Source organism: Myotis yumanensis, unplaced genomic scaffold (assembly GCF_028538775.1).
Source record: "Myotis yumanensis isolate MYYU_CA2020_CCGP unplaced genomic scaffold, mMyoYum1.0.hap1 SCAF_10, whole genome shotgun sequence".
Classification (NCBI taxonomy): Eukaryota; Metazoa; Chordata; class Mammalia; order Chiroptera; family Vespertilionidae; genus Myotis; species Myotis yumanensis.
The window spans coordinates 30863592-30878870 of NW_027223761.1; the positions used below are offsets into that span (position 1 = coordinate 30863592).

Here is a 15279-nt window from a genome sequence, read left to right on the forward strand (position 1 = left end):
AGAGTCAATTTTCTCATCTGTAAAATAGGGCACTTAAGTAAATGACAAATTGCAGGCCTTTATTGAGAAATTACTCTCTTCCAGGTACTATGTTTTACCTCCACTGTCCTGTGTAATTCTTACAACAATCCAAAAGATAGTACTATTATTATTTTCATCTTATACATGAGAAATTTGCAGCACAAAGAAGTTAAGCATCTTGCTCAAGGGTTAGTGCCAGGATTCAAAGCCCGGTAGTCAGGTTCTAAAGGTCCCCTACCACTAACACTGTAATCTCCCCATGGTGCGTGCCCACTGCAGCTGAAAGGATTTTCTATGGCTTCTCCTTCGTTTATCATTAGCTGCAAATTCAAACTAGTTAGTGCATCTGAAAGGCTGAGCCTGCACATGAGCTGGAAAATGAGTATCTTCCACTCACAGTTTTTAGGGTGGGAAGTGACTTTGCCTCTCTCAAGTCTCACCAAGGTTCCCTGAACACAAGAAGTGGGTCCAAAAGCTAAGCAGCCAAAAATACAACTGTCCACTCTTACCATTTGCTTTGTGGTCTTTTAAGGAGAAGGGAAAGTGTGGACTAGGGAGAAGATTACCTGGGCTCTGCCACTTACTACCTCTACAATCTTGGACAAGTTACATAGCCTCTCTGTGCCTCAGTTTCCTACCATAACACATACTTCATAGAGTTATTATGAAGATTAAATGACAATATTTATTTGGGAAGTACTTCTAATAGTGTCTGGCACGTGTTAAGTGTTATATAAAAATATATGAATAGCCTGGCTGGTGTTGCTTAGTGGTTGAGCATAAACCCATGAACCAGAGGTCACCAGATCTATTCTCAGTCAGGGCACATGCCCGGGATTGCAGGCTCAATCCCCAGTAGGGGGCATACAGGAGGTAGCCAATCAATGGTTCTTGCTCATGGATGTTTCTATCTCTCTATCCATCTCTCTCTCAAATTAATTTTTTTGAAGATATGTGAATAATCTCACTATCTAGCATATCCATTTTCAAGTAGTATGTTCAGAAACACTAATGCTAAGTATATAATAATGTTCTGAATTTCTCAAAGGAAGAAGAGTGGGGAGGGACATGGTATAGTATTTATTTTAAAAAAAAGGATGAGTGCTATAGTTTTCCACCACTACTGCCTTCCACATTCCCTAGTTGTATGGAACTTCTGTTGAGGACACCTGACATCCTTACTCACGTTGCCTGCGCAGAGGATGGACACTTGTTCAGGTTCCATTGTAAAATCTCTCTCCATAGCCTGCTTTGCGCTCCTGAGAGTGCCCTCCCTCTCCTAATGCTGCAGATCTGCTCCTTTGCTCCCTCCCTGCCCCCACAGCCCTGCATTAGTGGGAGGATTTCCCAGCTGCCCAATGCCTGGCTTGCTAACAACAACTCAGTTCTACCAAGCATGACCCCTGCCCTCAAATCACTCACAGACCAAGAGGATGAGTACTGGGTAATTTTGAAACCAGCTATTTTGGCTACATATGAAAACTTGTCCTGCTTTCTTGTGGTTCTGTAGCATAATTTACAACCATACCTCTGACCATAATCAGTCAGTTATGACTTGTGTCAAGCCACCCAGAAAAATAATACTAGTAATTTCCTTAGAGGAAATTATGTTATACCAACATCTTCTGTGGCTTATTTGGGTGAATTTTTACTTTGGTTTATTCTGGTACAGATTCATTGAGATAGAATTTAGGTTGCATGATATTGCAGAAAGTATCCTTAGCTAGAAGTCAAGCATCTTGGGAGTTTAATCCTAACTCTGGCCTTATGACAGAGGGGGTGAGTTGCTTCACTTCTTTGAGAACATTCAGTGGTGTGGGAAATGGCAAATACTTTTTGATGCTCTCAGAATCAAAAGTATACTCTCCTACTAAATCAAGCGAGCATTGGGACTGGATACCAACTAGTCTAATCCCTCATTTTGCAGAGAACAAAATGAGGCTAATGGTGATGAAGTTGCTTACCAAAGTCAGACATCTAGCTGAGATCAAAGTCAAGACTATGTGATGGCCCTAGCCAGTTTGGCTCAGTAGATAGAGCCTCGGCCTATGGACCAAAGGGCCCCGGGTTCAATTCTGGTCAAGGGCATGTACCTTGGTTGCAGGCTCCTCCCTGGCCCGGGCCCTGGTCAGGACTCATGCAGGAGGCAACCAATGGATGTGTTACTCTCACATCAGTGTTTCTCTTTGTCTTTCACTCTCTGTTCCACTCTCCCTAAAAGTCAATGGAAAAATATCTTTGAGTGAGGATTAACACACACACACACACACACACACACACAAGACTATGTGATGAAGAACTGTACTTTGTTGTATGCTAGGCCCCAAGCCATTGTGTGCCTATTGGTTACTATGTAGCAGCAAACGATAATAGGCTTAGCTTAATAGAATTTTCTTTCTTGAAGTCATTTACTTTGAGAGATTATAAGCTTTTATCCTGTTGATTGTAATAATTTAAACTTTGAACAGCTTTAAATATTATCAGTGGGATACAGAAAAAGTAAAACTTTCTGAAAAATGAAAATGTTTTAATTTTATAATTCAAAAGACACTTAGCACACAGGGAAGAAAAGGGGATATTCAAGTGTGTTTAGTACTTAAGAATTATAACAGGATTTCCTTGAAAGAGAAAACAATAGGGACAAGTTTTCAAGACTTCAAGGTTTTTTAACCATTAAAACAGTGGTACTTAATTTTCTTCTGACATGTTGCACATCATTCTTGTGTAACACCACTCAGCTAAAGATTATTGATGAGTTTTAATCTTGTCTACAATTAAGTTTCAAATAATCCATTTATTTTAATTTTTCTCTCAGTTTTTCAGATGAGCAAATCAAAATTTTCAAAAATAAGATTCTTTCACAAGCTCTGCCTGCCCCTTATTTCAGCAAATTCAAGTCTGAATAAGACTTCTAAGTGTCCTCAGATTCAAATCTAGCCTTGCCTGTAACAGGAATGGTGATGCCATCATGCTAGCCACCAGTTCTGAGTCTACCGGATACGGTGAGATCTCCTAACCCCATGGTCAGCAAACTGTGGCTCTCGAGCCACATGCAGCTCTTTGGCCCCTTGAGTGGGGCTCTTCCTAAGCCTTAGGAGTACCCTAATTAAGTTAATAACAATGTACCTACCTATATAGTTTAAGTTTAAAAAAATTGGCTCTCAAAAGGAATTTCAATCGTTGTACTGTTGATATTTGGCTCTGTTGACTAATGAGTTTGCCGACCACTGTCCTAACCCCAGAGAAATCACCTACCACCATTTCTTCATCACCGTGGGTTCTCTTCCCACCCACCCAGCCAATTTCCTGTCAGTCCCCCTGCTTTGCTTTTGGGCTGCTTGTGTTCAACACCTTTTTCTCTCAGCTTCAGTCTACCTCCGACAGGATACCTAGCTAAAGCAGCAGTTTAGCCAGTGCCGTGGCTGGACCTGCTCTGACTAGTGGGGGAGGGGATTTAGACCCCCATTTTTACCCCATCCTGACCTCTGTCTGGGTATAAGGGAGCAAAACAAAGGCTTGCTCCACTCCCTAGATATGGAGTGCTTGGGCAGCAAGTATTAGATTCTGGATTGGAAACTTATAACCCCAAAAAGAAAAAAGGATAATAAATATATTATTGATGAATCCTTGTTAAAAACAGAGGTATTACTGAAAGTGGTTGTGCATTGTCCACAGCTTTGTTACTCAAAGTGTGGTCTAGGGACCAGGAGAGTCAACATCACCTGGGAGTATCTTGGGCCCCACCACAGGCCAGAGGATCTAAATCGGTATTTAAATAAGGCCGCTAGGTAATTTGTGTGCATGCTGTCTAAGGGTAAGTCTAAATTTATCTGTTCTTTCTTATGAAAGGCCTCAGGGCCTGAGAGACAGACTTGGACTACCCAAAATGCATAGAAGCCAAATGCTAATCTAGCCATCCAAAGAGACATCACTGCCACAGGACTTGCATATTTGAAGCTTGAATGCCAGCTCATTTCTTCCTGTTGGCAAACGTAAGCCAGGAGGCTAAGTCCTCCTCAGGTTGCCAGGTGAACTGGGAATGTTTACTCTCTCCTAAATGACCAGTCTTTCTCTGGGTACATGAATGACAGCCCGAGAACTCTTCGGTCTTCTTCTTTGCTTCTGAAAAGCAATCTTATTTTCCTCATTTTCTCAAACTTGGGCTCTGGCCAGTTTGGCTCAGTGGATAGAGTGTCAGCCCGAGGACTGAAGGGTCCCAAATTCAATTCAAGATCAGGGTACATACCCCGATCATGCTGGAGGCAACCAACCAGTCAATGTTTCTTTCTCACATCGATGTTTTGTTTTGTTTTGTTTTGTTTTGTTTTGTTTTGTTTCTCCCCCTTCCTCTCTCTAGGTATGTGAGAATTAAAAAAAAAAAAAAAAAAGGCAGAAACTGAGATGATAAGTAACGTGTTCAAGGTCACACATTTAGTAGTAAGGATCAAAATTCTGGCTGGTTCCCAAGCCTGCAATATACATGCCACCTGTTTGGCCTTATCCTCAGGCAAGCAGGGAAGCTGCTCTGCAAGTTGTATTTTCCAGATGAATAACTGACTCATTTTCCGGCTCCTTCATGTGGTTCATGTGTCACGTGTCAACCTCATCATTGTGATTACTGTCATTTTCATCACTATCAATTAACATTTGTTGAACGCCTTCATGGTTCTGGACACTACAATTTTAATTCCCTACATGCAGTTTCTCCCTGCATACCCTTCCTTATTAATCACTTTGCTAAGAATATAGTATTTCCTTTTGAAAGTCTGACAAACCATAAGCAGGTGTGGAGGTTATTTGTTTTAGTGCTGGAAGCCGGAGAAAAAACATGAGCTTCAGTTATTCGCCATACACAACATTAGAACAATGGATGCCCTGCTTTCATACTTCATGCTTAAGGGCTACAAAGATCAAGACAAATCCTTTCAACCAAAGGAACTTAATCTGTGGTCTATTACTGCTCAGTGTTGAAGGCCTGTGCTTTTAATCTAGTCTGATTTTTTTTTTTTCAGATTTCAAAATGCTAAAATTTATTGTTGAAATTTAGAATTTTGATGCCTTACTTTCTGATCATGGGTTTTTACATCAGTCAGTAAATTAAAATGGAGAGGAAGCCAGTCGTATATTTGAATTTTAGTTAATACACTTACCAGCTGGGTCACTTCATGAATGTTACTTAACTTCACTGAGCTTCAGTTAACCTACCTTTTTAAAAGATGTTCATAAACTCTTAAAAGAGACCTTATTTTTCTAAATACATACTGAATGAAATGATATGATGGCTAGAATTTGCTTCAAAATGATCCAAGTATGGGGAGAAAGTGCGTGGGTATATCGTTGAAATAACACTGGCCATGTATTGATTGTTGAAGTTGGACAATGGGTACCCAGGAATACATTCTCTCTACTTTTGTATATGTTTGACATTTTTAAATTAAAAGAATGGGAGAAAGTTAATGGATATTTTTGAATATTAAAAATATAAGTGAGGGTCAGAGCGTCTGGGGAGAGGTCAATGGGGGGGAAAGGAGACATATGCAATACTTTAAAAAATAAAAAATTTAAATTAAAAAAATATATATATGCTTTAGTCTGGAGTAATAGCAGCCATTTTCAAGCAGTTATTACATATCAGATGACATTCAGAACATTATCTCGTTTAATTATCACAACAGTTACATGAGTTATGTATTATTATTCCCATTTCAGAAATGAGAAAAATGAGACACAGAGAATCTAAGCAACTCACACAAGGAATTACAGAGTATTGGTACAAAACTAGACCAGGGATATCCTACCTAATAATAGACAAACATGCAAATTGACCATACCTTCGCTATGCCCCCAATCCACGCCCACCAGCCAATCAGAGTGACTATATGCAAATTAACCCAACCAACATGGTGGCCAGCAGCCACGGAGCTGGAGCAAGTAGGAGGCTTGTTGCCCCAGCAATGAAAGAAGCCAAGCTTCCCGGCAGCTGCTGCCTCCTCTCAAGGCAACAAAGTTTCAATTATAGAAGGTAAATAAACCCCAAATACTTGCTTCCAGTCACCATGGCCACAGAGCTGGAGTGAATAAAAAAAAAAAAGGAAAGGCTGGGAGCTTCGGTCACCAGAGGGCTTGGTCGGTCTGAAAACAGCCATTAGCCCCTCACCCAGGCTGGCCAGGCAGCCCAGCGGAACCCCCACCCTGATCCAGGACATCCTTCAGGGCAAACCAGTTGGCCCCCACCCATGCACCAGGCCTCTATTCTATATAATAAAAGGGTAATATGCAAATTGACCCTAACAGCAGAACGACTGGGAATGACTGGTCATTATGACACACACTGACCACCAGGGGGCAGATGCTCAATGCAGGAGCTGCCCCCTGGTGGTCAGTGTGCTCCCACAGGGGGAGCTCTGCTCAGCCACAAGCCAGGCTGATGGCTGCCAGCACAGCGGTGATGGCGGGAGCCTCTCCTGCCTCCTCAGAAACACTAAGGATGTCTGACTGCAGCTTAGGTCTGCTCCCTGCTGGCAAGTGGACATCCCACAAGGGCTGCCGGGCTGCCAGAGGGATGTCTGACTGACAGCTTGGGCCCAATCCCCTGGGGAGTGGGCCTAAACCAGCAGGTGGACATCCTCCGAGGGGTCCCAGACTGCAAGAGGGCATAGACGGGGCTGAGGGGACCCCCCCACCCCCCTGCCCCGAGTGCACAAATTTTTGTGCACCGGGCCTCTAGTAATAAATATAAAATACTTATGGTTAACAGTGTACTCCCACTTTAAAAACACACCAAACAAACTACATTTTATTATTAAGGCATTTTTTATGATAGTGAGAGATTATTCCAAAAAGTGCCACCCAATAGAGAGGTGCAAAGAATCAAACAGAGAGAGAGAGAGAGAGAGAGAGAGAGAGAGACCAGGAAAACCAACTATTGGGAGATGATAAGAAGAGATGGGTTTTCTTCATTTGACATCAAATCTCATTTCCAGCTTCTCTACCCTCCTCTGCATCCTGGGAGACAGGTCTCTTTCCCTCACCAATGGACCCCTTTTCCTCAGTCTCCTGGTTTCTTTCAGGAAGGAGAGACACTGGCAGTTGGTTGGAGGGCAGGAGGAGGGCAGGTTTCAACTCCCTGGCTCTCTGATGTCAGGCTGTGAGTTGACCATGGTGGTGTTACTCTACCTAAGGACATAGCCCCTGTCTGGTTGCCTTTCTTATGGTCAAAATGACAACCACCACTATAGCCATAGCCCGAGCTGTATTCTGGTAACTTATCTTTCCCTTTACCCTTCAGCAGTAGCTCCCTATTATGACTTATCTTTAGGGCCCTCTCCATCTTCATCAATTTCCCTTACTCCTGCTCACCCCTTTGTACATAGTCCCTTTATTAAACTCTCTTAAATTACTCATTAGTTTGTGCTCTGTGTTTTATGCTGGAACAAGAAAGATACAAACATATAACAAACTAATAATAAAATCCATGGAACAGTAAGCTAATGTGTGCAAGCTGAGGTTATTAACAATAATTCAGTTTGAAAACAATGTCTGTGAGGCAGAAAGGACCTGGGTCCCTCACAGCCTAAGCTACCAGCACCCACAGCTTCCCTGAGGGAGCTTCAGGTCTCTGGACTCTCCTTCATGGGTCCCCATGGCACCTTGCACGCTCCACCCCAAGATGCAGTCGTGACCATGTGGACTAAGAGGGAGAAAACAAAACTGCCTTTGAGAGAAGATAGTTCTGAGCTGACTCTTACCTGAGCACCATCTTCTAGTTGAAGGTGGGGAGTAGAAGAAGAGGAACTTTCCACAGAGTCCCGAACATCAGAGAATGCTCTCCTACCCCTGGATAGGAGGTGTCTGCAGGAGCAGGAGTGAAACCTGTTGACCAAGAGAGGCTTATCTAGATGCTGGGCAGCCCCTGTGATTTCCTGCCCAGGGGGCACTGGCAAATGAGATTCTGGAGATGTGAGACAAGGGCCTCACAAGATGCTTCTCACTTGCCTTAAGTCCAATGACTTATCTCTTCCTCTCCACATCTTACCCCATGTGGTCCCCCTCCAGTGAGGAATGTTTGAACTGGAGCCTGTCACTGCCCACTGTGGGCGTTCAGGAAGCCCACCCAACAGGCAATGTCAGCTTGCATAGCTAAAGAAGAGTTTGCTTGGCATTCAGGGCCCTGCATGGCTTGGCTCATCTGATCTGTTTCCATTTACTCCCAGGAGTAATGAATGCACATTAGTTTATTTCAGAGGACACAAGAGTATATAAAATAAAAATGTAAAGTCTTTCCTAATCTCAATCACCAATAGCAACCGATGTTTACAGCTCCCATTTTAACTCTTTTACAAGTTATATTATAGCTTTGTGTAATGAGACCTCCTTTCTAGTTGTGACTTATCAATATCAACACCTGTGTAAACTGTGTTCCCTTTTAGCAGATAAAGAATTTAGCACACCACATGCACTACTTGTCACATCTCTCTCTCCCCAGGACATTTGTTAGCTAGATTTCTTTCACATGATGTGGGGACAACCAGTGTTTTCAGCTTTAGTTCCTATAACTTCCTTTCATGTGCCCATGCCACAGCCAAATGGAGTTACATGGCAATTCCTTAAGAACTTAACTATGAAGCATTTGAAACAATGAGAGAAACTTATTCACACATTTCTGTGTTTACCCAACTCTACCAGTACTGTGTGCCTATAATATGCCAGATCCAGGCAGAGAAGATGCTGTGGACAAATGCTACCAGAGGACTTTTCAGAGGCCCAATTTCCTGAACTGTGCTTATCTAAGGATATCATTTTCCCTAAACCCAGACAACCCAATGAGATTAGAGGTAGGCCAATTCATTTATTCAAGCTTTTACCCTGTAGAATGCCCCCAACCACAACACTAAGCACGAATCTAAAGGGCCTATAGTCTGAGATAAACATAGGGAATCTTCTTTTTCTATCCAATCAGGTAGAACAATTTCTGAATGACTACTTATGGTTTTGGACAGGGATTCTTTTCTTTTTAACATATTAAATATTACCTCAGAAGTCAATAATATCTTAGAGGCTTCACATGTATTAACCGCTGATGTTTATGAAATATTTAGTCATATTTTGCACCTGGCTGAGTGCTTTTCATCTGTTTTCTAATTTATTCCTCACTATGATCCTATGAGCAGATGATTTCACCACATTTTACAATGAATTAACTGAGGCTTGGAGAGGAGAGCTATAGAACCAGGACTTCAGATCCAGATTTGTCTGATTCAGACAAGGATTCTTTCTGTTGCAATGAAGTTTAAAGGAAAAGCATTCAATAAGGAAATTCAGATCACATGAGAAATTTATTGGTAATGCCAAGGACGATGGGGAGGTATAACTTTCAGACTAATGCTTTCTCTGAGAAAAACTAGAAAAGCCAGATTAAAAACAACCTATTTGAAGAGATTGGCGAATCACTGACACATTCTGAGGCTGAGGCTGAGAGAAGACTAGATGCTTTCCAAGCCTGGCAGGGCAGCAGTGAGTCTCAAAGTTACTCCAGACTGATCAGGACAGAGGCTCTCATCCCTGCCCCAGACTGCTTCCCGACATGGCCAGGGTTTCCCCAGGAAGGCTCTCTCCAGGTTCATCCACCTCAGGAGTGTCCTGCAGAGCCCTCTGGAGAACCAGTCGCAGGGTGTGTCTCCGTTTCCACCATCGCTGCTTGAAGGAGCCAACGAAGAAGTAAATGATTGGGTTGGCACAGCTGTTGACACAGGACAGGAGTACTACAAACTGGTCAAGATGAGGGAAGGCATCTAACCAGAATAAGAGGAACCAGTGGATGCCGAAGGGTAGGCCACAGAGGAGGAAGACCAGCACGGTGATCATGACGGTCATGTAGAGCCTGGTGGTCGGCATCCGATGGGAGCCACACAGCAGTCTGGTCATCAGGACCAGGCTAGACTCAGAGAGAAGCACAAATAACAAAATCAGCCATGACACAGTGATGAAATCCAACACTGGGCACCAAACATGATGCATGTTCCTCACCAGGAAGCCACAGGAGTTCCCTTCCAGGATGCTCAGCAGCAGGGACAGGGCCCAGAGCAGGGCACACATGACGGTGGACATGTGTCTGGGGCGGCGGCAGCGGTACCAGATGGGCCACAGGACAGACATGCAGCGCTCCGTGCTGATGGCGCTGAGAAGGCTCAGGCCTGAGATGTAGGCAAAGATTAACACAATCATGAAAAAGTCCGGGATGGATATGGAGATGAGAGAGAAGTTTCTGATGAGTGTCTCTAGGGCCTGTATAATATAACAGCCGAGGAAGAGGAAGTCGGCCCCTGCCAGGTTGAGGATGTAGACAGAGAAGGCGTTCCTGCGCATGCGGAAGCCCAGGAGCCAGAGCACCACTGTGTTGCCTGCCAGCCCAACCAGGGCCACCATGACTGTCAGTAATTGCAAGATTATGAACTTTGTATCATATTGATGAAAGGCCTGATCACTTCCATTGGTTGGTGTGAGGTTGGTCTCCCAGGCTGTGACAGTCATATCCGTGCTCAGAAACGCTGCAATTGTGGGCCTGGAAACAAAACAAGACTTGAGCACCTGCTCTATGACCACTGACCCTCATGGCCACCCTGTCTGTGGCGAATGGAGGCTTCCAGAGACTAAGATTCTTTCTGAACCACACAGTCTTGGAGTCCCGGAACCTGAATTTAAACCCAGTTCTCTCTGAATCTTAGAGCCTGGGCTCTTTCTGCTGCAACACAGACCCTCTATGTCCAACCTCTCCACTCACCATCCAACCCATGACATGTGCCCTGGAGGCAGAAGGAGAAGAGTCTGCCCAGCTGAAACCGGTTTGGCTCAGTGGATAGAGCGTCAGCCTGTGGACTGAAAGGTCCCAGGTTTGATTCCGGTCAAGGGCATGTACCTTGGTTGCCGGCACATCCCCAGTAGGAGGTGTGCAGGAGTCAGCTGATCGATGTTTCTCTCTCATCAATGTTTCTAACTCTCTATTTCTCTCCCTTCCTCTCTGTAAAAAATCAATAAAATATATTTTTTAAAAAAATAATTTACTTTGTTAAAAAAAAAAAAAAAAAAAGAGTCTGCACAGGTCCTGTGGATGACAGCAGGGTCCTGAGTTCCCCAGTACTTGTGCTCTGGGGGAGTGGCTTTGTTTGACAGCAGGCTGTCAGAAGCCCCAGGGCAATCTCAGTGACTGAGAGTGGTCTGCCCAGGAGGGAGAAAGGAGGTTATGACTTAGGCTCATGAAGGGAATGAGACCCCTTGTTAGGACAGAGTGAGGACACCCAAAGCTCTTGCATTAGAAATGTCCCAGTGTGTCATCTTTATGAGGATAGACAGTGATTACTCTTCCCATTGTTGTGTCCCCAGGGCCTAAGTCTGTGTGGGAACACCACGGGGCTGTCAATAAAATGTTAATCCATGAATGAATGAATGAATGATGAATGAATGAATGAATGAACAAATGAAGAAGAAAATTTGGATTTAATCCTATATAATAAAAGCCTAGTATGCTATGTGTCCGACTGTTCCTTCAACTGCTCGACCAGTCGCTATGTCAGGCACTGACAACCAGGGGGCAGACACTCTGACCGGTAGGTTAGCTTGCTCCTGGGATCCAGCCGATCGGGACTGGGCTAGACAGACTGGAAATGCCCTGGAGCCCTCCTGCAGCCCCTCCCCATCCCGATCATGAACTGGGTGGGTCCCTCAGCCTGGTCTGGGCCCTCTTGCAATCTGGATCCCTCAGAATGTCGGATTGCCAATATTGACCCGATCCCCACAGGCCAGGTCAAGGGACTCCACTGGTGCATGAATCTGTGCACTGGCCATCTAGTATAATATAATATTTTTTTAAATGAAGAATTTTAAATGTAAGATATAAGTTAGTACTTTTAACTCCACCATCAAAAAACACATATGTAACAAAAATAAAATTCCATTTCTAAGTTTTCATTCTGTGAAAAGCTCTTGTGTGTTTGAAATAATTTTTTTATGCCTGCAGACACCTCCTATCCAGGTGGGAGAGGATTCAGGACTGAATTAAATTTCTCTGCATTTTAGAGGAGAAAGAAGCCATTTTGGGAAGGAGAGCGAGAGATGGCCAAGGGTTTTGAGTAGAGGTAATTGAGACAGAAATACAGAAGGGGCATTATTAACTGGTTCCTATGATACGTGTGATAGGAAAGCGACTCATGTCCCTACATGTGATTGGGAGTAGAGATTTCTTTGCAGATCAAACCATTTGTGTAAGAGAATTCTCCTGGTGGTGGTGGAGTTAAGAAGTGCTTAGTTCTTTGGATGAAAAGAGAGAAGCTCTTGCAGAATTTAGGTGAGAAACATAAATCAACTCACACATAGGTGAAGAGTAGCAGTTGATGAGTGCTTACATGGCATTACCTCTTTTAATCCTCAAATAGCCCTATGAGGCCAGTACTATGCTTATTCCCATGTGGCATATGGGAAAAGACAAGCACAGGGAGGTTGAATGACATGCTCCAGTTCTCACGTGCACAAGTGGAAGAGCCTGGATCTGAACCCACAGGTCTGTGTCAGAGTCTTCAGCTTTCCCCTGCCCTGCAGCCCCACTACCAGGGTGATGTGTCCAGTACACATGGAGGAGTGGGGGAAGGTAGAAAGCAAGTAAACTCAGGGAAAAATCCAAAATGGGAACTCATTTGTGTGTTTTATTGAATTAGAATAGGCAAATTTGGTAAATAACAAGGAAGTGAAGCTTATCCAGTGTGGAAGAAGTGGGTGGAATCCAGCTGAGAGCAGACCCGAGATTCCGGGAGTTCCTTCTTCTCTCTGGACAGACCCAATCAGTCAATTCAGCCAGCGCATGCTCCCCCAGGAGAATCGAACCCCTCTACCCTTGTGTCTGTGGGCTGCTGCTCTAACCGCTGAGTCAAACCTGCTAGCTCTTGTGTCCCTTTTTAAACTCAAACCTCAATAATGACGACTAGATCTGTCTAGATTTTGTCTTTTTTTCCTAGTTGTTGTTGTTCACTATTGTATCCTCGGCATTGAGCACATGTTCCTTAGAGACCATCTGTTATAATATCATCCTTTAACTCAGGAAGAAGTGAGGCTGAAAGAGCCAAAGGATTTCCCTGAGATCACAGGGTGAACAGCAGGTCCAATGCCAGCCCTGGTGTCCTGGAGCCCAGCCTGAGGCTTTCCCACTGTTCTCTGCCTCATTGTGGGATCAACACCTGAGCAAAATCTTCATGTGAGCTCAGAACGTGAGAGAGCTTCAGGGGTGAGGAAAATGCTAGTTGGTCTAAATACCCATTTCCTTCTCTCTCACATAATAGTTCTGAGAGTTTTAGACCAGAAAATGGATTCTAATCCCAGTTTCCATTCCCATTTGATGACACCATGTGACCAGGTGGTAGCCAGTGGGAGGTGAGCACAGTGATGTAACCAGTTTTAGGTTGTGCCTTTCCTTCCCCTCTTCTCCTCTGGATGGAATGCAGATGAGTCTGGGAGCCCTGCATGAGAATGAAGTCACCTCTCTAGGGCTTGGGAGCAGTGATCTGAAAGAGTCACCAGTCCAGTTCTAATAACCTCTTATACATTTCTTTCTAGGGCTACCATAATCATAAATTGAAATTATTTAAAATATTTGTATACAACCACCTTGAAAAATAACGTACATTCCATCCTCAAGGCATTTATGATGAGAGAGATTATTTTTAAGACGTGACACCCAGTAGGGGGGTGCCAACAGATCAAATAAATGAGATGTAATAACAAGTTGATGTAATCACAGTGAGAGAGAAAAAGTCCTAGGAAAAAGAACTAAGAAGAGGCTATAAGAAAAATGGATTCTCTTCATTTGACGTCAAATTTCATTTCCAGCTTCTCTACCCTCCGCTGCATCCTGGGAGGACACATATCTTTGCCTCATCATTGGGCTCTCTTTCCCTCTGGCTCCTGGTTGCTCTCAGGAAAGGGTGACACTGACAGCTGATTGGAGGGCAGAATGACAGTGATTGAGGTTTTAACTCCCTGACTCTCTGCTGTCCGGCTGTGCGTTTGCCATGGTGGTGTTACTCTACCTAAGGAGATAGCTCCTGTCTGTTGGCCTTTTTTTTTCAGTCATAGTGACAACCAGCGCTACAGCCACAGCCTTCCTATGTTCTGGCAACTTATCTTTCTCTTTACACTTCAGGATGCGCAAGGGCAATATCTCCCTATTATGATTTACAGTGGGGCCTTGACTTACGAGTGTCCCGACTAACGAGTTTTTCGAGATACGAACCGTCGTCTCTCGGCCGATTTTTTGCTTTGAGTTGCAAGCTAAAATTCGGGTTACGAGCCAGCTTCAGATACCCCACCGCTAGTTGGCACAGCGAACGTCACAGTGAACGCCACAACATCAGCCCAGCATCACGTGTCTCACTCGTTCACTTTAAGATTTGACATACGAGTAACTTGAGTTACGAGCTCTGTCACGGAACGAATTAAACTCCTAAGTCAAGGCGCCACTGTATCTTTAGGGGCCTCTGTATCCTTTATTGGTTTCCCTTAGTCCTGCTCACCTTTTGTACACAGTCTTTTTATTAAAATCTCTAAAATTGCCCTATTTTTTTGTGCCTTGTGTAAGGCACAAAAGGCTGGGATAGGAATGACACATGCATAAAACAAACAAATTAACAAACAACCTCATAGTACAGCAAGGTAATGTGTAAAATCTGAGGTTATTAACAATAATTCAGTTTGAAAACAATGTCTGTGAAGCAGAAAGGACCTGGGTCCCTCACAGCCTAAGCTACCAGCACCCAAGGCTCCCCTGAGGGAGCTTCATGTCTCTGGACTCTCCTTCAGGGGTGCCCATGGCTCCTTGCACGCTCCACCCCAAAATGCAATCATGAGCACGTAGATTAAGAGGGAGAAAACAAAACTGCCTTTGAGAGAAGGTAGTTCTGAGCCAACTCTTACCTGAGTGCCATCTTGTAGTTGAAGGTGGTGAATAGAAAAAGAGGAGCTTTCCAGGGAGTGCTGAGCACCAGAGAATGCTCTCCTACCCCTGCATAGGAGGTGTCTGCAGGAGCAGGAGTGGAACCTGATGACCAAGAGAGGCTTATCAAGATGCTGGGCAGGCCCTGGTGACTTCCTGCCCAAGGGGCACTGGCAAATGAGATTCTGGAGATGTGAGACAAGGACCTCACGAGATGCTTCTCACTTGTCCTGAGTCCAATGACTTATCTCTTCCTCTCTCCATTTTACCCATCTGGTCCCCCT

General features: G+C 44.1%; 1 protein-coding gene across 1 annotated transcript; it reads right to left on the reverse strand.

Moving 5' to 3' along the window:
* Nucleotides 1-9576: 9576 nt before the first annotated feature.
* Nucleotides 9577-14987, reverse strand: LOC139018362 (mas-related G-protein coupled receptor member X2-like). Its single transcript, XM_070426991.1, has 2 exons — nt 14977-14987; nt 9577-10582 (listed from the first exon to the last, which is right to left on the reverse strand). Exons 1-2 carry the CDS (start codon nt 14985-14987, stop codon nt 9577-9579), a joined length of 1017 nt encoding a protein of 338 aa, XP_070283092.1.
* Between the last annotated feature and the right edge of the window lie 292 nt (nt 14988-15279).